The sequence below is a fragment of the Vulpes lagopus genome, chromosome 10 (genome assembly GCF_018345385.1).
Source record: "Vulpes lagopus strain Blue_001 chromosome 10, ASM1834538v1, whole genome shotgun sequence".
NCBI classification, from domain to species: Eukaryota; Metazoa; Chordata; class Mammalia; order Carnivora; family Canidae; genus Vulpes; species Vulpes lagopus.
In genome coordinates, this window is record NC_054833.1 from 71108023 (window position 1) to 71135335 (window position 27313).

Sequence of the window (27313 nt, forward strand, 5' to 3'; positions counted from 1 at the left end):
GCTGCCTTTGAGTTTTCTTGCCATACCAGAAACTGAAACTGACAATAAATATTCTAGTCTTTAAGGACAAAAACAACATCTGTGTAATTCTCACTTAATTTTCATCCAGCATTATATTTCCACTTAATAAATCTTATTTGATTACAAATCATTTTTAATGAATGGCAATGTAAAGGAATAGGCTTCAAGCATAATCACTAGCATTAAAAGATCTGGGTTTAAATCTGAATTCTGGTTCCATCACCCACTAACTCTGTGACCTTGGGAAAATGACTTAATCTTCTAATCTTTAAAAGGGATGTTACAGGAATACATGTCTCATACAATTATTTTAATAATTGAGTTAAAGTATGGAAAGATTTAATACAGTGGTTGGTTATATGAGAGAGAGTGCTCAGTAAGTGAGGGAAAAAATAATGTATAAGCAAGTAGGAATCAGGGAAGACAATGATTCCAGACTGATATACAGTAACATTTGGCAATCTAACTGTATCAGAAAGTGACCATTGCAACATCTTTTACAGAGAAAAGTTAAGACAGATATTATGTCTTCAAAAGTACTTTTGTTGTCATCAAAATATTGGTTGTGGGTATTGCCATTCTAATAGGTAGTTTCACTCAGTGATACATATCTTAGCTTTGATACATAAAGATTGGCTTACTTGTCAGCTTCAGAAGTCTATCCCCCTAGGCCAGACAGAGCTAAATCTTCTACTTATCTGCAACTGTCGTGGAGTGCCTACCACAGAGTAAGTGCTCAAGACAAGTTTGTTAAATTGCAAAATCTTAAAACCATACAGACAAGTAGCACAAAATACAAATACATCACATACTTTAAAAATGTATGAGGATGCCTCTTAGGCATAAACCTGTGTGTGTGTGTGTGTGTGTGTGCACGTGCAAATCACTGGAGAACAAAGACAACTCAAGGTAAAACAACCACACCCTTGAAGCAAGTTCCATCTCACAAGTATCAGTTTGAAGTCTTTCAAACTTAGGTACATCTGAAAAGATCAGCTCTTTCTATATAGGTCTCATGTTCACAAAAGAGGATATCTGTTGGGCTTATTTCTAGCTAGAAACAAGCCATTGGAGACCTTCCCACTGTAGCTTGTTAATGGAATCATTAGAAGAGTCAGTCTATATTGCCAGGATCTTGAAGGCTTTCTCACATTCTTTTGTCTATCTTACCAAGCGAGGACAGAGATAATTGATTTGGGGACAGTCATTTTCAGTTTTGACTGATAGTTTTCTTTCTCTCTCTCTCCCATATCCACAACCATAGTGAAATATATTACACTTCATCTGATTCATTGTAACAGAAATCTGAGATGCTTCTTGAATGGATTAGACAGTTAGGTCACACATTTTGGTTTCCATTATCTTCTGAGTCTGAGTGGAACAAATCTGAAATTGAGGCATATAAGGTACAAAAGTCTTCTGACCAGAAGTTCCTAAATTGAAGTTATTTTCTACAAGGTGTGAGCAACTATCCTGGAGGATTCTGATGTCAGTGAATAAACAGTGGGCTGGGAACGGACACAACACTTGGGACTCGTCAGTCAAAAACACACCACTCTCTCTTTTTTTGATTGAGGTGACCCCTAAATAATAGACAGACCTTTCACCATTATTTTCTTCAGGAAAATTTCCCTCAAGTTTCAAAAGGTCATCCAATCCTTCTGAGAATGGAAGGTGTGGCAAAATTATATTGGGATGCTGATCTGATAATATAAAAAATGCCTGAGTTTCTATCTCCCATGAGCTGTTAGAAAAAGAACCCTTTGGTAGAGAATTTTTGCTAGAGAAGCATTTGCTGACTGAGCTGTTTATAAGCCCTTGCTCTTCCTCAATTTCACTTGATTTAGAGCTGGTGAGGAGGGTGGCATATCTAACAGAGGGCTGCCTCCTGCTCTCATCCTCACGGGTTACCACGGTGCTCTCCAGCTCAGAGAAGTTAGCACTGTTGTGCTGATCACGGATACAAATAGAACCCTTTTCAAGATCCGGAGTTGTCAAAAGCAGAGAGACCATAGTTGTTGGCACCATCTCATCTTTATTCTTCCATGATGTGTCAACACTGATATCTTCTGAAATGGTTTCAGGTTCCAAAAGAAGAGGACCAAATATCACTGATTCTGTATGCTTGATAAAAAGATGCTCAAATGTTTCTGGCTAAAAGAAAAGACACATTTTAATGCTCAATTGTATTATTATTATTTCTTTTTTGCTTCACTATGACATCAATGCAGAAGCGAAAGTGTGAAAGGTTACTACTAAAGGACATAAGTCAACCACAAATTAACTGGGTTTTTTGGACTGAAAACGGATATGTCAAAAATCATAGGTGAGAGGCAGTGGAAGATAGTGTTAAAAGTGGGATGAGGGACCCCTGGGTGGCTCAGTGCTTTAGTTAAAGCCTGCCTTCAGCCCAGGGCATGATCCTGGAGTCCCAGGATCGAGTCCCACCGTCAGGCTCCCTGCATGGAGCCTGCTTCTCCCTCTGCCTGTGTCTTTGCCTCTCTCTCTCTCTCTCTCACTGTCTCTCTCATTAATAAATAAAATCTTTAAAAAAAATAAAAGTGGGATGAGACAGACTTTGGTTTGAGTCCTTCTATGACCCTGGACAAGTACATTAACCTCTTTGCCTTTTTGTCTCTTCATCTGTTAAAATGTGTTCAATATTTACTTCCTGGCATTGTGGTGAGGAATAAATTAGAGAAGGTCTGAAAGTGCTTAGCTCTCAATAGAGATTGGTGATTGTAATTAAAAAGGGCTGTTTTCTGAAGAATTCCTAATATTTTACAGTGAATTAGATTCCCAAAAACTGAAAATTTAAACCTCAAATTTTAAAAAAGAAACCAAAATAAAATGAAATCAGCAAACCAACTAGTCTGATGACAGTGAAAATAACTGCCCCATGACATATGATATAAGGGTAGACTATTTGTGACTGTTAAGACTTACCTGCCTTACACCATACTGAAAAATCTGTTTAAGACTATCAGAAAATAAGAACTAATACCAATTTGTTGAAAACAAGGCTGGTATGAGACACGATCACAGACTGTTAAATTACTATTCCTTTTAAATAACTTCATATAAAAACACATACTATGGAACATGTGGAATGAAGACAAAGACGCAAGACAAATGCACATCGTATCTTTTATAAGAATGCTGGTTACATCACAACAAAAAGCCCTGCCATGCAGCTACAAATCAAGGACCTATGTGCAAAAAGCTCAACTCATACAATGTAACATATTGAAAAGATAAATGCAAAATAAAAAATACCAGGCACATCACACTGAAAATTTAACACAACTAAATGAAGTACTACTGAAAATGTGTTCAGTTCATAAAACATACATATGATTGAACTTCTGAATAGTACAATTTTTAAACTACTAGAATGAATTCAAATTTATTGCCTGAAATAACAATGTACCCAACTATTCTTCATAATGACAAATATATTCCATATAAAAACATACTTCGTTAGCAGTTTTAAACTCTCAAATGAAACACATTGGTGATTATAACTATAAAAGAATAAATATATCAAACACTAAATATAATAAAAATTGAACAGACTTATATGGATATTAAAATACTGGATAATGACAAATATCATGTTAACAGAACCTTTTCTGTTATTCTGTGAACATAATATATGAAAATTTTCTATGCCTTTTTTTTTCTAACAGAAATCTATCACTAGATTTATGATTTCCTTCAAATATTTACTTGCTTATTTTGCCTTTTCTTAAACTTGCTACTATATGTCTTGAATTTCTTAAAATTTAAATGAACTTAGAAATTAAGATCACCAAATAAAGGAATTACATGCTATCAATATGAAAACAAAAAATACTCACAAATAGCCAATAGCACACAGTCAAACTCACATATGCTCTTCAGATGATATCTTTGGCATCTTTCGTGCTCTAAAGCTTTACAACTAATTATTGATACTGAGTAATTTACATGTCTTCAAATGCATTCAGATGGAAGATTTCACTAATAATTAACAAAAAATTACATACCCATATATTATTGAAGTATATTTTATCAGTGGGTCAGAAACCTTTGTTAAAAATATGTTTATTTTTTAAAAATCACTTTAATCATTATATGCATCTACTTTTTCAAGATTTTAGAACAGCCTGGGAACATATTAAGCACATATTCAGCTGGTAGGAATTAAAGAATAACCTTTCATAATCTCACACTTAGATTTTATATTCCAATGATATCTATTAAAAGTCAATGAAGGGGAAAAAAGGACACATTCTTCCTCATTTTTAGTGTTGTTTTTATAGACAAAACTATGAGTGAAATCTGAAAGCAAGTGATCTATATATAGCCTAAATTTGAATATTCTTTAGGTTCACTAAACAGATGCTTTGGTTTATTATGAATGTGAGCAACATAACACACTTAGTATGCTAATATTATAGAGATAGCAAGGGTCCTTTTTCAGGAAGAAATATCCTGTGCTTGCCACGAACTATTTATAAAAAGCTCCCATCCTGCATCGCTGTGTACTTCTCTGCCTGCCAGAAGCTTTGGGTGGTTCAGTGTAAAGAAATTAAATTTAGGCAAGAATTTCACAAAGAGGCTGAATTGGAGATTGATGCATTTTCTGATCTGGTCAATATGACCTGGATATGTCAGGTCATCGTGATATGAACTGTAACTTCCACTGGCCTGTGACCAGCACAAACCCTAACTTCTGGCTTTCCTTGAACTGAAATAGAAGCTGGTGCCTAAGCCATTTGCAAGACTACTGAAGATAGGAATTCCTGGATTGACCAAGGGTAGACAGACATAAAAACTACAAGACAGTAAAAAAACAAGACAAAACAAAAGAAAAAAAATACCCAAATGGGTCCGTTTATAAGCACAGGTGTCTATAAAAGAATATAAAATGAGAAATTTTGTACATAAAAATATAAACTAAATAGTTTCACTGTATCTTGTGATCAGATTCATTGTGTTGGCAAAGTTATGTGTCAGAACTACAGTTTTAGGTACAGCATTGTCCACTACATACCTGATGATATGGAATAGATAGATATATGGTAAGAACAATAGGCATAGTTTTTACTGTGGCATGACCACACAAATGATAAATCAAAAGCCAGACACCATGAATATTACTTTTTAAACTTTAGGAAACCTGAAAAGTAATCATACATTCAAACTGACTTGGACTCAGACCTATCTCTTGACCCCACATTTTTCACCCTTTTAAATTCTAAATCAACATCATCCACCATATTTTAGTTCTCAGTAGTTCAAATGTTTTTTAGATTTGTCTCCCCTTCTTCAAAGTGTAAAAATCTTCTAATACTCTACAGAATGTTGGGAAGTTGGTACATTGGATTCATCTGTAGTAATCATGATTAGACTTCAAAGAATGTCCATTCTCTGTTTAGATAAAATAAAACAAAATAAGAAAGCAAAATAAAAAATCACTCTAAAAGCAAAAGATAAAAGATTTCAAAAACATTTTCTGTCAGGCATGGTTTCTGGACTATAAATTCTTCTGTTACACGACAGTAATACATCTATTTAGGAAAGAGTAAAATTTTGAACTGAGGTTGCCTCTTCTATTTTCATAACGCATGCCTTAACATTACACTCTAGGAACAGTCTTGGTGACCCTAGACAAGGAAAGACTACAGAATAAGGAGGCGGAAAAAAAAGCAGGAAAAATAAAAAGGAGGAAGTGGGGGAGCAACAGTAGTAATAGAGAGCTTGGAACAAGAAAGAGTAAAAGGGTAGAGCAGTAAAAACAAAAATTTTTAAATGAAGAAAAAGAAGAGCTGAAATAGTGAAATAGTGAAGTCAGATCACTATCATGATTTTTCTAATCTAGAAAAATCTAAGAAGCCATCTGTTCCATGTGCCTCCCTTTTTTACAACAAAGCAGCTAGGGCTTAAGGTTACAGGGCTAATTAGACCAGAGTGAGGACCCTGACTTAGTTCTTTAATTTTTCCTAGTCCAACAATCTTTCTATAAAACAATGGAAGGAGGGAAGCCTGGGTGGCGCAGCGGTTTAGCGCCTGCCTTTGGTCCAGGACGCGATCCTGGAGACCCCGGATCGAATCCCAGGTCGGGCTCCCGGTGCATGGAGCCTGCTTCTCCCTCTGCCTATGTCTCTGCCTCTCTCTCTCTGTGACTATCATAAATAAATAAAAATTTAAAAAAAAAAAAAAACAATGGAAGGATTAAAAGATATCCTAAATGCAAACTGGCAGGAAAACATGTTCTTTGTTGTGCTTTTTCTACTTGCTGTGATAGTTTTCAGTTAACTAATACATACTCTCTTCTAGTTATTTCTAACCCGTGGGAATATCATAAATATTAGGAACATGAAAATAAACAAAACTGAAGTTATATTTTAGGGGAATGAGATATACTCTTTTAAGCCCAATAATGCACACTTCTAAATAGAGCTTCCAACTCAAAACTGCACCAGCTTTACCCACTTCTATGAGACCATTCAAGCAATTTCAGGGATATTCTGCCTCAGATCTGTGAGACTAGGGTTCTGAGAACCTGCAGGTTGTTGAGCTTCTTTGGAGGCATAGAGCAGACTAAGGAATCTTAGACAGTCTTTGAATCACAAGTCAAAAATCCATTTGGTTTTAGCTTTCAAACTCCTAAGGTACATTATTAACTGGAGTACATTCTTGTGAAAACGGACATCGATGCAGACAACAAAAGGGAGGGGTAGACATCCAAAAAAAAAAAAAATACAGATGACTTAGATTTAGAGGCAGAAAATAACAGATGAGGCAAAAATGCTAAATAAAAAAGTAAAAAAAAAAAAGCAAATTGGGTACACTGTTATAAACACTGTGAAATTTGACTTAAAAGAAAAGCAAGTCTATTGCATCACTACAATACGTTTTCCTAAAACAAGAATTCAGCCTTTATTTAAGATTCTGATTTCTATCTTTATTTTTATTTTTTTTACAATTCTGATTTTTAAATTATCAAGATAAATGGTGTACAGGGGTATTCTGGTTCAAGATGGCAGGTTGAACACGTTGCTCTCTCATCTTTGTAGATACTCTATTTAGAATTAAAGTACACAAATAACAAATACACACCCACAACACAGAAGATAATCTGAAAAAGCAAGAGGGAATAAGATTTTGAACTCATTTCTAAGAGACAGAAAACAACTGGAAGAGTGTAGACCAAAGTGGATTAGCAAAGGAAGCTATAGACCAAAGTATCTCCAGAGTGGGCTGTGGCTGAAGAGAAAGTCTGTTTGCCCAGTTTAATACAGTAGAGATGGTGAGTGAAGAAACAGTAGGTAAAAACAGAGGGAGATATGAGACCTAAGGCTGAAAACCATGAACTATGTGGGATGGGGCTCTTCTAGTTCTCTCCTGTACATGGAAAAGCCTTCACATTAGAACTACCTTTCACACCCAAACTAAGGTTTTGTTTTCAAAATCAACTAAGGAGCTATCCATGGGGTTACTAAGCAGCTATGGGGTGTTAGTGCCTGTGAATACATCTTCCCTCATCTAGCCAGAGCCCTATCTAACCACCCAAGCAATAATCCCTACCTAGATGCATTGGGCTCCCAAGCTCACCTATTCACCTATTCAGCTCGCCTATTATTTCATTCTAAACATTAAAGGAAAACAAAGAATTACTAGATATTTGGGGGAAAGTCTGAGATTAAAAAAAGAAAAACAAGGATAAACAAGAAGAAAACATGATCCTAGAAGAAAGGAAATTCAGAGAATAGGGAAAAAAAGAGGATTTTTTTTAAAAACAATGATCCTTTAATTAGTATTTCTAAAGGATTTAAGAAAATATTGTATGCATAAAATCAGAATAAAATACCCTGAAAAAAACTTGCAAATTTACAAACATAATAGTAAATAAAAGCTCAACAGAAGCACTAAAAGAATAGGATACAGCAAGGTCTCAAATGTAAAACAAAAGCCAAAACAGAACATATTAAAGAGATAAGAAAAATAGATCTATGCTGAGGGTTCAACATCTAACAGATTCTAAAAAGAGAGAACAAAAGAAACAGGAAGAGAAGAAATTAGTAAAGAAATAACACAATTTCTTAGATATGACCAGAATCATGGAATCGAAAGTGTCTTCAAATGGTGACCAAGTTAAATGAAAAAGAACATCCCAGACCCATCCTTGAAATTTTATAATATCAAAAATGGAGAGACTACTTTAAATGCAAGAAAACTGCAATTAACCAGTGAGGAGTAAAAATCAGAATGGCATCTGACTTCTTGGAAGCAATACTGGGTGCTAGATGATAAGGCAAGGAATCATTTCAAAGTTCACTTGGAAAAGACTTGTCCAACCTAGAAATTGACACTCCACCAAACTATCAATCAATGAAGGCACAATAAAGAGAATCTCGGGCATGAAGAGACTCTGACCTGACACATAACATTTCTTAGGAGGTTACTTAAGGATGTAGTTCATCAAGAAAGAGAAAGAGAAGGAATTTAGGAAGCAGCAGTCACTCGAAATCTGTTCAGGAAAAATAGTGACTGATGGCTTGTAGCAATTTTAGAAAAGTATCCAGTGAAGAAACTTATATAATAGTAGCACACAGAAATTAAAAAAATCTTAAAAAAAAAAGAAATCCTAGAAAAACTAGCAACAACAACCCACAGAAACTAAAAATGAAGCCAACCTAAAATTTGGCACAATTTTGACCAACAGGTGAAATATTTCTAATATCTTTAAAAAATACATTCTCCTGTGACATTAGTATTCCCAATATTGTCATCAAATATATTACTTGCTCTACAAACAACAGTATTTATATATTCATAGCAGTGTAAATGCAGCTTATTGACTTTCTATTTTTTAAATGATTATAACACAAAGCATACTATTGATCCTGTCTTAAAGCGTAGAATTATACTTACAGAGATTGGGAAGTGGAGGGAGAAATGGATTTTATTTTAAGAAAGGGGGAGAAAGGAGAGCTCCAAGAAGTATTCTCTATTTGATGGAAATAACTGGAATATAAGATTTTTCTGAGGTTGCAGAGTAATTACTGAAAAAATTGATAAAAGTGACAAAACAATATGTGGTAGGGGCATGGGGGAAGGAGAAGGGCAGGAAAAGTATATATATATATATATATGATATATATATCATATATATATATGATTAAACCTTCATTATAGCCAGAAATTAATACATAATAACTATATTTCATAGTAGTAGAAGCATAATATTTTTTAAGATTTTATTTATTTATTCATGACAGAATGAAAGGCAGAGGGAGAAGCAGGCTCCGTGCAGGGAGCCCAATGTGGGACTCGATCCCTGGTCTCCAGGATGACACCCCGGGCTGAAGGTGGTACTAAACCGCTGGGCCACCGGGGCTGCCCATAGCATATTATTGTTAGAAATACAAAGGTGATCTGCCAGAAAAATTAAAAGAAAACCAGTTTAAAGTAACAGCATTTGGAGAGCAAGACTAAGGGTAGGTAGGAGGAGAGGAGGACACTGTATTTTGCATAAATATTCTTCTATACTATTTCACCAGTAAACCATGCACATTGTTCATATGGTAATACGAAAATTTTTTAAAAAATAATATCCCCAGACAACAGACATAAACAATCATGTTTCCTACAGCATTATTTATAATAAACAGAAAAAAGCTTTTAAACAGCTTAAATATCCATCAGTAGGGGAATAGACATATTAATTGTGATATATTTATAGGATGGAATATCATGGGCTAGTACACATAGGAAAACTATGTTAACTGTATCAACATGGAAAGATCTCAAAAAACAATGCTGAGAACAAAAATAACTTTTGAATGATATGGATGTCATGAACAGTAATAATAACCCAAAGTGTTATTGTCCATTGGTCATAGTTGCATCTATGCAGGTGTGGGAAAGTATAAAAGCACAACCTAGACAAATACATACTATATTCTTGGAAGTGGGTGCCCCTATGAAGGGAAGGAGGCACTGAAACTACTGAGAGTAACAAGCAGGACAAACTTTATAATTTTTATTTAAAAAAATATGAGGCAAATATGGATTTAAATTAATTATAAGCCAAAGGGAATGAAAATTGCAAGCTAAGTGGAAAAGATTAATTTTAGGGACCTTTTTAGATATGAAGTTGGATGTCTAAGGAATTTTAAGTATAGGTTAGTTTCATGAAAACTAATGCTCAGGGGTGCCTGTGGGTGGTTCGGTTGGTTAAGCATCTGCCTTCAGCTCAAGTCATGATCCCAGGGTCCTGGGATTGAGCCCTGCATCGGGCTCTCTGTTCAGCAGGGAGTCTGCTTCTCCCTCTCCTTCTGTGCTCTTTCTCTCAAATAAATACAATATTTTTTTAAAAACCCCAATGTTTAAAAATAATCTGAATTTGGAGAACAAATTAAAGAAATCATGTAAAAAATTATCTCCTCTGAAAATACTATAAATGTTTTTAAGAGCAATGGCTGTCACAGTCCACTTGCTTTGCAATATGCAGTAGGTTTTTTTGTATTTGTTGTTTCCTTTTGTTTTAAAATTGGATTTATCACCTTTTGCTTATCCACTCATAATTCGGTAGTCATTTGGCTTGTTTCCACATTTTGGGTATTATGAACAATGCTGCTATGAACATTCATGTATAAATGTCTGCATGATTTCATTTCTGTTGGATATATGGATATATTCCTAGCAATGGAATTATTGGGTCATACAGTAATTCTGTTTAACTACTAAAGAATAATTAAAGACCATTTTCCCAAAAGGCTGCATCGTTTTACATTCGCACGGGAAGAGTACGAGTTCTGATTTCTCCATTTCACCAATACTTACTGTCTTTTTTATTATAGCCATCCTAGCTAGTGTAAAGTGGTATCTTGTGGTTTTGGCTTGTATTCCCCTAAGAGCTAATGATGTTGAGCATATATTCATTAGTGCTTTTCGGCCATTTATATATCTCTTCCTTGCAGAAATGTCTATTCCGATTTTTACTCATTTGTTAAATTTTTCAAAAACATACATAACATAAAATTTAGCATTTCAACTGCTTTTAAGTGTACAGTTTAGTGGCATTAGTTACATTACACAATACACTGTTAATATGGAACTGATGGTAAGGGCAGCAGTTTGAGTCTGATGCAGTTGGGTTTAACCCAGGTTTTTACAACTAGAGACTAGATGATCAAGAGAAGCTACTGAACCACTCTGAGACTCAGTTTGGTCATCAGAACATATAAGACTATTAGGCCACGAGAGAGTTAAATAAAATAAATGAATATGAAAGCAAAGAGCCAATAGTAAATTTGCCTTAACCTCATTAGAAATACAGCAAGAGTTACACTATATTATTTTTCCTTAAAAAAGTATATTTTTAGTTATTTAGAAGATTAAAGTAGAAGAGATTTTTTTGTTATTGAATTTTAAAAGGTCAGATTTTTATCATTAATAAAAATCTTGGAAATCATATTCCCGTTCACTTTTCAAATATTCATATTATATTCCAAAACTGAATTATGCCTATGTTATCTGTGTACCTGTTAAGCCCTAGAAATACACTAAGCATCTTGAAGACTAGTTATGCTCAAATAATATCTTGTCAGATTATAAAGTCAAACATTTTCAGAGGGAAATAAATCAATCTTACAAATAAGGATATATTCACACCCACAGTATCTCAAAAATTCTTCGCGTTTCTTCAGTTTACTAGAACATGGAAAAATTGAGTGATATTTCATTCTCCTTGTGAATAATATCTGTCAGATGATCTGCTGCAACATTGTGCTCATCTTCAGAGTGCGTGTGTGAGACAGCAGGGTAGCACATAGTCTACAAACGTTCACTGACTCAACCTCTATCCACCAAGGGGTTCCTTTGCGCCGGTCATCTTCCAGAAAGGGGTAAGATCACTTGGTGCAGGTTCAAACTTCATATGCTGAGGTGAGCCTGATTGTTTCCCTGCCCTGGTAAACATTTAGAAACTATTTTCATGGTGGTACATAGGGGAGATTTCAGAGCTTCACTGAAGAGACAGAATTTGAGCTTCTCTTAAAGGGACAGTAAGATGGTTATTCCCTGCATTCAGATATACTCGTATAGTGACATTTAAAAATTTTTATTAAAAAAATAAATAAATAAAAAATAAAAAAATAAAAAAAATCTTTATTGACAGGGGTACCTGGGTGGCTCAGTCAGTTAAGTGTCTGCCTTTGGCTCACGTCATGACCCCAGGGTCATGGGATCAAGCTTCAAGTTGTGCTCCCTGCTCAGTGGGAAGTCTGCTTCTCCCTCTCCTTCAGCCTGCCACTCCCCCTGCTTGTGTTTTCTCTCTCTCTCCCTCTCTCTCTCTTGTTCTCTCAGATAAATAAATAAAATCTTTAAAAATATAAAAATAAAATTTTTATTTACATATATAGTTTTTTACCAAAAAATTGCTCATATTAAAAGAAAGAACTATTCATATTTAAGACAAATAGTCTCCTCCTTTAATCTCCCTATTTTCAGTTTGTGAATGTGCTACAATCCTTCCTACCTCAGGGCTTTGTATTTGAAGGTGGCTTTGTCTGGGCTCTACCTCTCCACCACAAAAACTAGTCAATGACTACTCATCTTTCAGAGCCTAGCTTTCCTATCTTTACCTCTCATCCCCATCCATCCCACACAATAAGCTCAGCACACTGGATCCTTTTCTTTTCACAATATGTAATATATAAGTATTAGTATGTTATATATATCATATATACATTATTATTTCCATTATCATTGATTAATGCTTATTTCCACACTAGACTGTCCACTCCAGGAGTTTCAGTTTTCCTAATCAGTAAAACCTGAAGGTATAATATAGTGATTAGGAGAGGATAGGTATTCAATAAATAGCCTGTGAATGAATGAGTGAAATGAACTAATGAATTAATTTTAAAATGAATAAACTATTCTGGAGATGGTAAAGAATACAAGTTCTTCTATTGTGCTTTCCACTCAACCACTCCTCTATAACCTTACCATCTTATTTCCCAGATAGTAAGGAGAATCTCTGAAAAATTTGTTTCCCAAGATCCTAGCAACATCCTAGACTTACATATAAATACTATGTGCTTATTGAATGAATGAATACATATGGCTTAAATATCACTATAGCTACATTAAATGTTACTGTATGAATCCATAATGGAAGAGACAGGGAAGGAACAAATATTTTACTAATTGAAAAAAATCATGAGTTCTGTTTAATGAAAGGAAGATTCCACAGCTTAAAGTGCATAAGGGCATAGCTGAGAGGTTTACAGTATGGGACTGAGTGGCCTCAAAACAAACTCAAGTTTCTATAAAGAGAATGATCATCTTGTGCTGCCTGGTCTAAGGATAAGACCTTATCATTTCTGCTGAAAGATTACAATTGTTTGTACTATTATATCTACAATATCACAAATTTGCTTATTTGTTTATTGATAAGCTATAGAGCAGTGTTTTTCTCACTGCAAGTCATAGGCCAGTAGTATATGACATCAGTAGTTGCAACCAGTATTTTTTTAAAAGAAAACAGAATTTTGAAAACAGACCACTGCATATAACAAAATCATTTCAGTTTGGCATACTGATATCTATGCATGGACTAGACTGCAAGGTAAAATGTATTTCTTACTGTAGGTCATGGTCAAATTTAAAAAAAAAAAATTGAAAGTCACTGCTCTGGAGAAGAATGACTAGTGAAACAGGCCCCATAGTCACACAAATGGGCAAGCCAAGCCTGGTTCTAAAACAAGATACCTAACCACTATAAGCTTCAATTTTTTCTTCTATAAAATGGAAATAATGATCTTTATCCCACCATGTAACTGAAAGAATAATAATTTTAAAAATCTAAATATGTAAAATAATGATAACTATAGTTACTGAGACTTTACCATGCTACAAGTATCATCTTCTTTAATCTTCAAAACAACCTTATGAAGTAAGTTCCATTAAACCTCATTTTACAGGAAAGGAAGCTAAGATACTGGGGATTGAAGCAAAAATCTTAATGCATATAAGAGTATACTGTATCTCAGTGAATTGCACATATATGAATGGGCACTCTTAATTACCAGCAATGCTTTAATGAATCTCTACTTTAATACTTCCCATGTAGCAAGAGTTCAACATATATTTGTAAGGGGTAAAACATACCCTAGGAACTCAGAGCGCTTTCACAATAAATTAAACAGTAAAATGCTCTGGAAATTAGAAGGGGAGAAATTCTTCTGAACTACTTTTGTTAAAGGAAGGTTTGGGGAAAAAGAGGTTTTCACCAATGTGGAGGAGGGGTGGTCTGTGGAGGTAAAGGAGACACAAAGGCATGACCAAGGCCCAGGCACAGAAGATATAGAATATGTAGGTTGGTAACAAGTTGTAGAGAGAAGTCACTGAGTACTAGCTTAAAGGGACTGTACTTTAACTTGTAGCTAAAAGGAAGCCACTAAAGACTTTTAACAATAACTAAGGATAAAGATGTAATCATTGAGACTGTTCAATAACCTCCATATGCTTACTATTTAAGACATTGTAGATATATTTTTACATGAAAACTGAATTCTATTTTCTCAATTTTATGGGTGGAAACCCAACCTTGCTTCAGGGGAAATTATGAGAATTAATAAAACATTGGTTAAACTCTAGAGTTTTCTGAGAAATTCTAAGATGTTTGGACAAGTAATTTTATTATAGCTGCCTAATTTATAAAGTACTTAAGCTTGAAAAAAACTATGTGCTTAAATGTAAGTTTTTATAGGATAATTGCATTTTTTCAGGTTGTAGTGTTTGAGGACAGTATTATTTATATAGTTTTTCGTTGACTTAAATAATTATGAAACTAATTAGAGGGATTAAAAATATTGATTCCAGCCTTTACCTAAAGACAATTGATTTACACCAAAAAAGTATATCTAAATATCTGTTTGCCATCAGATTGAACCCTTAATATTCTAATATTTATTATACACTATGACACAGATGTCTATATGTGTGTGTGTATATATATATATTTATATTTAATTTTCATATGGAAAACTACCTACTGAATTTTGTTTCATTCTAATTTCAAATCCCTGTATTCTGCTATTTTTGAAAATACGTAATGAACAGAACTCATATTTAAATGAATTGAATAATATAAGATTCAAACCTTATTCTTAAAATATTTTAAACCTTAAAAATGTTTGATGCTATATAAGGCATAGAGCATCTAAATTGCAATCTTATATATTTGGGGTTAAAAAAATTGAAAATGGGACCTTCTGAAAATTAAGTCCTTGTGCCCAGGAGCAGTTCTTGGGGTTTGGAACATCTTCCCAAAACAGCTTTTTCATTCTACGAAGGATAAACAAAAAACATTCATATTGAGAATATTCACAGTTAATGCATAAACTAGAAATTAATCTCTAGATCAGCTATTTCTCAGTAGAATATGATTCATTTTCACATGCTGTCCCATGAAGATTTCTACCAACATTATATCTAGATCAAAGTTAATGATCTCTATAATAATAAAATAACCAATATTTATTGAAAGCTCTGTGCCAGGCACAATGCTAAAGGCTTTGTGTGGATTTCTTCTGGAGAAATAATATATTAAAAGTGGCCATCAGGGCACTTGGATGGCTCAGCTGGTTAAGCATCTGACTCCTGATTTCAGCTCAGGTCATGACCTCAGAGTAGTGAAATTGAGCCCTGCCTCAGGCTCCATGTGGAGCAGGCCCAGTGAGGAGCCTGCTTAAGATTCTCCTCCTTTCCTTCCACTGCTTTCCCCTCTGCATTCTGTCTCTCTCTCTCTGTCTCTCTCTCTCTCTCAAAAAAAAAGGGGGGGGGCATCAAGAGTTTCAGAAACAATTCTACTTGATATAGCCCCATCAGTGCACTTGACTAAAAGGTATATTCAGATTCTAAAATCTCCCGTCCTTCTTTTTTTTTTTTGCTATTAGACAAAAGTTTCTGCAGAGATTTAACACGTGTGAAATAATTTCATAGGTCTAAGTCTTTCGGCACATGGTGATATGGCACCCTGCAACCAGAAGAAACTCAAGGCCATTTGCCAAACCAGACAGGCTGGGGAACCACACACTGCTGATTTTTAAAAACTGGAGTGCTTCCTAATCATAAATGAACTGACCACTTGAGCTAATCTTCACTCCTCAAAGTCCTTAACCCAAATAGTACAGCTCTAAAGCCATTTTTGCCATATCTGAGAACATACTCCCTAGGATTTCCTGTTATAAGCTTACTATTTCCTGAACGTATTTACATTTAAAAAATGAATTTCTTCCATGACATTTGTGTTGTGCCAGCAAAACAGAATGTGGTTTCCTGAAAACAGGTCTTTTCTTTTTAGGCCATCTTAATTGTATACTGAATAACTCATAAATGTATTTAGGATACTTTAATGTTTCTGATTTGGGTTTTAAATCAAGGTTTAAATATGCTCAACAGCTTTTGTCATAAAGATTCATTACACCAAGTACAATACCTTTGGTGTGATATTAACAACGTTCCAAGCAGTAAGATTGAAGAGGAAATAATTATCAGCAAAATTACATATAGACCTGCATCATTCTGGTGTTTTTCAATATCATCTGAAAAAGAAATACAATTAACATGATTCAGAAGCTTGAGGGAATAATAACATCTTTTTGTATCAAAAATTACAGCAGACTTTTTCTGATTTCACCATAAGTCTGTATTACCTTTAAAGATATAAAAATAAGAAAAGATAAAAGTATAGTTATGATCACATTAATAAAATCATTATTTTATGCAGAATTATGCTTACTCTAAGTTAGCAAAACATTTTTTAAAATTATTTTTTGCTAAAAAATAATAAATAAATAAATAAATAAATAAATAAATAAATAAATAAATAAATAAATAAATAAATATTTTTTTGCTAATCCCATGTGATCAGTTTAGGTTATATGAGTCAAAGTGCCAATTAAAGTTGTTCTGATGACTCTCTGTCTCAGGATCTGCTTCTAGAGAAGCGAACCTTCAACACCTGCCAATCTCTACCTTGTTTGCTCCACACACATTGATCTTGCTTTTCTTGAGCCACCTGCAATGCTCACTCTTCAGAACCTTTGTACTTGCTATATCCCTTTGCCTAAAATGTTATTCTCTTTTGGTACCTGCATGGCTTGACTTAAATGTCACCTGCACAGAGAAAAAGACCAATTCTGGCCATCCTAAGTAAAGCATCACATTTTATCATTATTTAAAAAATATTTTATTCATTTATTCATGAGAGACACACAGACAGAGGCAGAGACATAGGCTGAGGGAAAAACCTTCAGGGAGCCTGATGTGGGACTTGATCCCAGGACACCTGGATCATGACCTGAGCCAAAGGCAGATGCTCAACCACTGAGCTACCCAAGTGCCCCTAAAGAATCACATTTTAACTCTATCCTTTCATCTTACCTTTATTTTACTTCACGGCACTTATTTTTTATTATCATTAAATTAGTCCTTTTATTAATTATTACCAATTGCCACTCTTATGTTATTTATTTTTCATTGATTTTGGGGTTTTTTTGAGCCCAAGTAATTTTTTAAAGTTTTTATTTAAATTCTAGTTAGTTACCATGTAGTGTAATGTTGGTTTGAGGAATAGAATTTAGTGAATCATCACATAACATACAACACCCAGTGCTCATCACAACAAGCATGGCACTTCTTCCACTCTGCATTATATTATACATGATTTATTTACTCTCACTCACATTCGGGCACTGGGTGTTAAGTTCCGTAAGGACAAAGACTGATATTTACTATTCAAGTCCCAGTTGTGCCCAGCCTGTATGTGTCAAATAATAAATGAATCAATGTTTATAATTTTTTTTGAATGTTTATAATTATTTGAATTCTAAAACCAGGCAAAATATTTCTCTCTTGAAACTTCATTATTAGTTTGCTTGGATTTGAAGATAATTTATGCAATAATCGCAAAATCAAAATGTTGATATTCTATTAAGATGAATCAGGAATTTAAGGGGCACAGTGAATTTACTTCTATGACTATTTTTCCAGTTTTATTTTTAGAGGAAAAATGTTTCCTTTAAAAGACTGATTAAAATGTAAAGGCTCCTAAGTATGTACCCCAAAACATATTGTTTGGAGTAGATGCATTTATATCAACAGAAAATTACTATTTTTCTAATTAGTCTTTCATGATATGTTTTATTATACTACTGTACATTTTCCTTTATTTTGTTTCCATTAATTTTTTACCCAATTTGAGACTGAAAATTTTAATTTTACCACCCATACCCTTACTGTCACTCCTTAGCACATCTATGTAAGACTCTGGACTCATCCATGACTCCATTGAAAAGAAAATAAGATGGTAATATAACTGCTAATTGAGTGAGAAACTACACATCTGTGTAAAAAGAAACCAAAAGGAAAATTCTTACCTTGGGTAAAACTATTAATTGTCTTCGGTTTCCCTACTCCTTCCATAAATACTGGGTAAAGACTGAATTGATACTTCTCAATGGGGATAAAATGATCTGAGGAGAAAAATATATTAAAGGGTCATTCCTATTGAATTAATATTAACATGTGAAACCTATATAAAAAAAATTTTAGGTGACTCTCCTATCTTTCCAAACATAGAAATAAGTTATTTATGGATTGAAACTGATGATGAAGAGTTTCAAAAACAACCTAAGCAATCCAAATTCTCCAACTAATAACAATAATTTTCAAATAATTTTTGAAAATATTACCCAGAGACAGGATATTCCAATTATCAAAGGCATGATCCAATGATACCCAGTTTGATCAAGCTCACAGTGTATGTTACATCCATTTTCCCTTTCCAGGACAATATGCCCTACCTTCCTTCCCATATCCCCAAAGCTAGCAATATTCTCCTTTCATAAGCATTTAGCTTACTTATTTTCCCCCATTCAAGGCAGCTAAGAGACTGAGTCTTATGAAATACAAAGAAGTGGAGGTGGGGGCCAGGAGTCCCCTTGCTTATCCAGGGGTCCCCCTGTCAGGGGGACAACCATCTGTATAGCAAAGTTCAAAACGAATCAATCAGTGATGTATCATTTTTACAAATGTTAATAATATATAAATATTCTACAAGGGATAAATCTCTTTGAAGCCTAAATTATTTATTTCCATGGTTTAAAGAAAAGCACAGAGACTAACCATCTGGAAAACAGTAGTAATGAACTGAATCTAGTTCTCTAACAATCATTTCTATTTGCCCTGATGCTAAATTCTAGGGTCTTTGGAATGAAATAGAAGTAAAAGTCTCTGGAGTGATATTGTATAATAGGGTCATAGCAATCGTTAGGTGCCCTACTAAAATGTTACTCAGACTTGGAGATACTGTATTGTGCACATTTACTTCATATTTTAATCACTTCCTGGGGCAACCAGTCTACTTTGGGGAGTTTATGCTGCCTACATCACTAAGTCCTACATTTGTATACCTTTAGCCTGGCATTCCCACTCACTGTTATTGGCATTATAAGTTGGTACACAGATTTGGGAAAACAATTTAGTGGTAGATAAAAAAAAAAAGCCATTAAAAAATAGCCTAGAAAAAAAAAAGTAAAGCTGGAAGCAACAAAAATGTTCTCAAATAAAAGGTTTAAATAGACTTAGGAATAAAATGCTGTATGATCATTAAAAATAATGGTTAAAAGGATTGGGGAGAAAATAGAAATATGTTTGTGGTATATCAAATGAACAAATTAGAAGAAAAGTGATAGATGATATGATTACAACTGTGTAAAATATTTTAAAAGGATCAAATGAGGGCAGCCCGGGTGGCTTAGTGGTTTAGCACAGCCTTCAGCTCAGGGCATGATCCTGGAGACCTGGGATCAAGTTCCACGTCGGGCTCCCTGCATGGAGCCTCCCTGCCTCTCTCTCTCTCTCTCTCTCTCTCTCTCTGTGTGTGTGTGTGTCTCATGAATAAATAAATATAATTTTTTTTAAAAAAGGATCGAATGAAACAGAATTGAATGTTTATTATAAAGTGATAGAGGCAGCCCCGGTGGCACAGCAGTTTAGCACCGCCTGCAGCCCAGGGTGTGATCCTGGAGACCCGGGATCGAGTCCCACATCAGGCTCCCTGCATGGAGCCTGCTTCTCTCTCTGCCTGTGTCTCTGCCTCTGTGTGTGTGTGTGTGTGTGTGTGTGTGTGTGTGTTTCTCAAAAATAAATAAATAAATCTTTTTTTAAAAAAAGTGATAGAATTATATGTTGTAAGATGGTACCACATCTATATTTTATACCAGATCTATATTTTTGAAGTTTTCGTTAACTGGCTATCTTATTTAAATTAATAAATACTCTCATGCCAATCCGTAAGAGAAACTTATTAAAGCACAGCAAACTTACCGTGGATATAATACTTTTTCACAGATGGAGGGATCCTAAGCCATTTGCTTTCACTGTCTTCATTAAGAATTTTCCACTCAGTAATAAAATACGTCAGATAGTAGTCACTGGGTGTTAGCGTCCAGGAAAGAAGCACACAAGTGCTGTTTAAAGGATATGCACTGAGTGACTGCACGGTATTTACTGAGGGGAAAAGAAGGAAATTTGTTTTTAAATTCAAAATTAATTTTAAAAAATCTAATACATTTGAGGCGCATATAACCTATTGGAGAAATAGTTAATCAAATATAACAAAATTAATGAAAGAAGGTTCACCACTCGTATTAAATGAAGTACAGGTTAATTTTCAAGTCTGAGCAATTACTTATATCCATATAATATATAATACTATTACATATATGTAATAAATATAACCCACACATGTACATGTACTTATTTATACATATATATACACACAGAAAGAGACAAGGAAAGAGATTGATTTACATACATTTTCCATTGATCTAAAAGGTTTAAGTATCAGATTTGCTAGAATATTCTCATTTATCATAATACTATTTCAACATGGTTCTATCACATGAAGACTCAAGGACCATATTACATCATCAGGGTACAATCTGCATTGCTATTTTTCAGAAAAGAAGAGTCTCTCAGATTCAGAGAATTGCAGGTTTTTTGGAGATCATTTAGAATGGGAGGATTATGTAAAGATTAAATACTAAAAGGGGCATAGGTTTACTACCCTGCATCCTTTCTTACCTTTGCTCATAGGCCATGAGAACGTTAAATTAAAATTCACAGAAGAAGCACCAATTGAATTGACAGCCAGAACTGTAACAGAATGTGCTTGCTCTGTCCACAGGAAAGTGAATTTAGTGTGATTTCCCACATCTTCTGACCATGTTCCATTGCGGGAAGTATGATGTTTTACCACATATTTTCTCACACTGCACAATGAGTCATTTTTCATCAGAGGCTGTAGTAAACATAAAAATTGATTAGTTTAAGGGCTCCAGTGCTTTTTATACCAACCAAGCTCATGAACTCTTCTTATACATTCCCCACTGGGAGGCAGGGTCAGACCAGGACAAGCCTTGTCTAGTTCAAGGCTGAGGGATGGGATGGTGAGGTAGGATAGGATCCCTCTCTGACCACTGATGCAATAAAGGCATCTGGGTGGGTATGGAACACAGGAGATTTATTTTCTTCCTTTTAATTTTTTCCCTTAAGTCTCAGAGAACAAATCATTTAAAGATAATTAAGTATGGATACAATTAGGACACTTTCATGGCAAGAAGTTTCACACTAATTTTAGAGAAAAGAGAGAACAGCAAGGAGTCAAGAGTTTCCTCATCGAAAAAGCAAACAAGGAATAACACTCTAGTTCTGTAAACAAGAAAGAGCTGAAAAGATGTTCATCATCATTTATGTTAATCCCAGTAATATTTATCATTTATTTTCTTCTAATCTGTTGCTAATTCAAGTAGCAGAAGCTATCAGAATCGTGTATATTGGTCGCACCCCAGAATTTCTGTCCCATAGTTTAAAAAAATCATACCAGATCACTGATGATTCCAGTTTAAAATATATGCCTAGTCCAATTCTGCTCTTCCAATCTACAGAGTATTAACAATATGCCCCACTTGCCACATTACCATCACCTGTTTCAAATAAGATTAAAGGGCTTTCAGTCCCTTATAAACCTACAGAAAATGACTCTCTACAATAAACTGGAACAGTTCCTCTCAATATATTTTTTTGTCACCAAGATTCTTCTAAGTCAAAAATAATAACAAAAAAAAACATACAAACACACATACGTGTATCCCTGCAGGGTGTGGAACACCTATCCCTGGGTAGGTGAGGAGTAAGATTTGAGTAAGCATAATCCAGTCCAGCCCTACATTTATACAGATCAGGAAACTGAGGCTGAAGAGTCTAAGTGACTTTTACAAAATAATGCTGACCGAGCTCTAATATGTTCAGCTGAGAACAGAATGAAGTTTCCTCCCTCTGTGCCTGGGCCCCCTCCTCATAGCTCTCTGCAACCATATCTCACAACGAAAACAAAATATGGGGCTGCAGAGCCTAAAAATGACAGGATTACGAACAACAAAGTAAATCTTTCATGAGTATAAAAATTAAATTTAAGAATAATATAAAAAGTAGGAATACCTTCCAAAGTAAAGTAACATTTCTCTCTTTTCGGGAGGTATCTTCATCAATTATTCTCCAAAATTCAGGTCCTCTGGTAGGAACTGCAAAACGACAAGCAGCCTAGGTTGTATACATGTTTTCAGAAGGAATTTTTTTTAGTCATATTTGAAACACACCCTTGTGCATTTTTAAGACACATTTACAGAATCTCTACAGACCTTTTATATCCATGACGACTGTGTAGGCTGGACTACTCCAATTACTCCAATATCCCAGCCCATCCAGCCTCTTACAGCGCACCTGAACAGCATAGACTGCACACAGCTCTGGCACCGGGACACTGGCAGATTTCGATTTTGCATCATACACCTCATACCTCTGTAAAGTAAGGCCAAACATTAGACTAATCATTACTATCAACTACGTAGCTAACAGGTCCTGAACTGCATTCTACGTACAACCTTAATACTATGCCAAAACTCAGAGAGAACTGATTTTGTGTTTTCTGGCTTGAGAAATATTTGTAGTAGGCTTGGAATTATGAGTTTCTTCAAGTTAAGGATTGTCTTAGTCATCTTGTTCCCTTCTCAAGACAAGATCTGGACTGGCCTACAGGCAGCCTCACTCTCCAGTCACTCTTAACTCTGCTACTAATCTCTGTCCACTAATCCTCTAGCCACAAAAACTCACAGTAATTTTAACCTAGTGGTTACATAGTGGTATCTCTGATATTTAGTCTCCTCAATAAGCTGGTAAGCTGTCACATTCCTTTCAGCTAAAATCTTTATTACCTAATGACTTAGTTAGGGTTCCTGATATTTCTGGATCTTTGCAGACTGCCATCTAAAAACTGATGTGGCAAGTCATCATAGCACGCTTACCACTATGGACGTGATTTGGGTTGTTTGATTAAAGCAGCTTCTTCCAAAAAAGTATCTCATTGAACATGCATGTACTAAAGAATATTATTAGATGTTAAAGGAAAAAGGGTTCCTTAGTAAAATGAAGTTGTGAAACACAGGATGAAACAAAAGTCACAAATAAATTCACAAATGCTTCTTTAATGCAGGACCTCTCTGAATCTTTAATATGTAACATAATGTGATTCTGTACTAGGAACACTTAGGGATGCCAGGTTTCTTAAGTTGATTCAGCCATGCAATCTTTTGTCAAGGAATACTTTATGGGATCAATGTTCTGTCACACGCACTTTGGGAAATGATGGATTGCAGGAAATGTCATTCCTTAGAAGAGTTAGACCCTAAAGCAATCTATTTAACAAAAATGATTACAGAATACAGGAAGATGTACTTTTATGTCAATAAAATAAATCCTGTGCAATACAGTTATTAAAATAGTTGTAAGAAATAACATTTAGTGAGGCAAGCTAAAGACATTTCTAGGTAAAAGGTACCTTCCACTGTACTTCTTTTCCATTTAAGCCGTAGCGAATCTGGAACTTAAGATTATTCTCTGGAAAGACTGGCTTTTCCCAAGATATTTTCAATAATCCAATTTTTACAGTAATTTCTGCTTTCACACTGGATGGAGGCAGTGGTTTCACTAGAAATTTTAAAAATAGTATAATGTAACAGAAATTTAAACAGTGACAATATCTTTAAAATGTCACTATGATGTTAGAACTTTGATACTCAATATTTATTTATTTACTTACTTATTTTTTAAAAGATTTTATTTTATTTATTTGACAGAGAGAGTGTGTGCACACAAGCAGGGGGAGTGGCAGGTAGAGAGAGAGGGAGAAGCAGGACCCTGGGATCACAACCTGAGCTGAAGGCAGATGCTTAACCAACTGAGCCACTCAGGTACCCTTATACTCAGTATTTGTAAAGCAATATCTCCTTCTCAAAGCTTTCTCATTCATTATCTCACTTGATCTCCTATAATTTTATGTGACACATAAAAAAAGGATTATCTCTATTTTGCAAATAGATTGATAAAAAAATCAATACATTGACCATGTCACTCTGCAAGTAACAGAAACTGAGCCGTTAGTTCTGCATGCAAAAGATTCCATACTGAACATATAAGTATCGATAGCATACTCTGTTCTACATAGAGCTTTAATAAAAGGAAAAATATAACACACATTGCATTCATTTCCACATGTGTGAATTTCAAACAGTTCTACTATTATTAAGTATTTCTAGGCCACGGTCGAGATAGTCTTATAGAGTAAAGCCCTGGTTCTCTATCATCTAAGGGAAACAGGCTTTTGAAGGACAGAAATAGAGGCAAAGTTGATCAGAAGGGCAAGAGCTTTCAAAAAAAATTAAAAAGTAAAAGACAATAAGCAAACTCAACGTATTTGGGAACTAAATGTCCCAAAGTCCCAGAGTACACCAGTGTGAACTCTGAAGCTCTGGACTTCATTAATAATACCTTAGACTGTTGATAACCAAAATCCCTAAACTTTCTCATTATTATACGAGTTCTCATACTTATTCAATTCTTCACATATGAAGAAGACATTCTTCACCAACCAGTAAGATGACATGCATTTTGTCTCCTCGAAAGATAATTCCTCTTCAGAAAAAGTATGTATGTTTGAGAGACACTAAGATTGTACTCAACTGAATCATACAGATGTCATATGGATATAATCCATGAATATCTAGTTTACGGAAAGGATGCTTAAAGTACAAGAGTTTGCATTATCCCCACAACACACACACTGGGAAGGTAGGAGGAGCTTTTCACATTTTATGGGTGATAAAATAGTCACAGAGCACTTGCATACATGTCTAGCCCCTGTTCACAAAGTAGTAACAGATTGAGCTGGCATTTGAATCTCCACATTGTTTTCTAGTACTAAGTAGTTAATAGAATTGAACTCCTTATTGTAGTACTGAAATTGAAGAATAACATTGAAGGTTTGGATAGCAGATAGAACTGAATCCATGTTGCATTTGTCACATCTTACATGTGAGATTATATCTGTGCATATTTGTGGAGTAGAGAGTGGTAGGAGGGTTTTCTGCTGTCCCAAGATGTTCAGTTCCACAGAAGTATTGCTTACAGTAAAATCACTTTAAATGTAATCAAACTAAATAGGATGGGGGGGGGGCAATGTCGAGAATCAATTGATTAATTGATTAATCAATATAATAATAATCAATTAATTGATTAATCACTATAGTGATTTTTAAAACCGTAACAATTATGATTTTAGGCTATATTTAACAAAATATAAATTTTAATTCAGATGTATACTAACTATTTGAAAATACAATGAATCAAATATTGATTTCTGGCTTAATTTCTCAATGAAATAGTATATAGCACCAAAAGATATTCTTTTACCTCTGTTGTATAATCATAAATGGGTCATTTCTCAAAGATTTCTCAGCAATATTGGAGGAATATATTATTTATTTCAAGAGCTCTTAACTTTGAAATTAACATATCTTTTTAAAAGAGTAAAGTATCATGATGGATATCATTATACTTGATCTATTTTCTCTTCTTCAGACTTTAGTTATTTTGAATCCTTCTGCATCCTACATAGCCTCACAAATTAAACCCTTGGGTTTACTACTCAGATTACAAAATCCATCACAATACCCAAATTAAATTTTTAAATTGAAAACACCAAATGTTTTCACAAGTATATTAGGAGAAAAACAAAGCACTGCATCACTTAGAATAATATTACTGCTAAATTTTATTCCTAATGACCAATATAACTCATCAGATTATATGCTGAAAATATTCCTATGGCAATAATATTGTGCTATATGTAACTTAAAACAAAATAAAAATGACATAACTTTGTAAGATTGCTTGTCTTCTCAATTCCACTGTAAACATGAAAAAAAAATAGTTTAAATATTGTGTGATCAAAAAAATGGTAAAACACAACAGTTTCCATGAGTTAACTTGAATCCAAATCTGCTAGTAAAAATGAAGACACACAACACAGTTTGACATACCCACGGAATCAGGAACCACACACGTTGGTGAAGAGTCAAGTGAACCCAAAGAGTGATTGATTTTAATCCACATTGTATAGCCGGATAATAGAAAGATTGGCTGAAATATGCATTCATAAAAACCATCCCTCTGCAAATGGCAATCTTTGGGTTCAGATATGGGATGAATAGATGGAACATCAGAACAGTAAAGGCTGCTCCTTAAAAGATATGAGAACAGTCAGTTAATATACAACATTGATGAAAGCAGTAAGATATTTGAGAATACCATAGTGTCTGTTCCATCTAAAATAAATGTTCTTATTGGAAAGGCATTTTTGGATTCCCAGCTATATCACAATTTTATATCTGTCCCTAAAAATAGACAATAAACCTTTAAATATTTTATTGTACTAAGTGGAAATGCAAATAAAATAAATGGCATTGCTCTAACAAGGAGATAAGGATCCAATTAGAGGTAGATCCTACAACACTTTGAAAGTTAAGCTAACATTATGCATAAGTGATGCCATTTTAAATGTATAGATCACAAGTATTACTGGGAACATTACCAATTGGTGTCCCCTTTGTTGGGAAAAAAGATAAATCCCTTACTCTTTAAATAGGAATTAAATTCCACCACAAATTGAAGACATAATTGATAGTAAAATATAGATTAATTGATAATGTCCTAATATTTTCTAGTTCAAAGCAATATGATGAAAATAATACCAATTCTTGATTCATATCTGAATCATATGGTTAGATATATAACACATTTTCTCAGAGAAGAAAATTAAGAAAGTAAT

General features: G+C 34.3%; 1 protein-coding gene across 8 annotated transcripts in view; it reads right to left on the minus strand.

Moving 5' to 3' along the window:
• Positions 1-1306: 1306 nt before the first annotated feature.
• The window catches only part of LEPR (leptin receptor), a 132448-nt gene continuing 106441 nt past the window's right edge, over positions 1307-27313 (minus strand). For 6 of the 8 annotated variants that reach the window (XM_041770513.1, XM_041770511.1, XM_041770518.1 and 3 more), the window contains 10 exons: positions 26526-26725; positions 23987-24135; positions 22791-22950; positions 22591-22673; positions 21175-21391; positions 20416-20598; positions 18465-18560; positions 16523-16628; positions 15294-15369; positions 1307-2175 (listed from right to left, as the gene is read on the minus strand). In XM_041770513.1, the coding sequence (XP_041626447.1) occupies positions 1348-2175; positions 15294-15369; positions 16523-16628; positions 18465-18560; positions 20416-20598; positions 21175-21391; positions 22591-22673; positions 22791-22950; positions 23987-24135; positions 26526-26725 (2098 nt within the window). In that variant the 3' untranslated portion in view covers positions 1307-1347. Of the gene's footprint in view, positions 2176-3160; positions 5437-11236; positions 11985-15293; positions 15370-16522; positions 16629-18464; positions 18561-20415; positions 20599-21174; positions 21392-22590; positions 22674-22790; positions 22951-23986; positions 24136-26525; positions 26726-27313 lie in introns of those variants that run through there. The other 2 variants (XM_041770521.1, XM_041770520.1) reach the window with 2 other exon arrangements.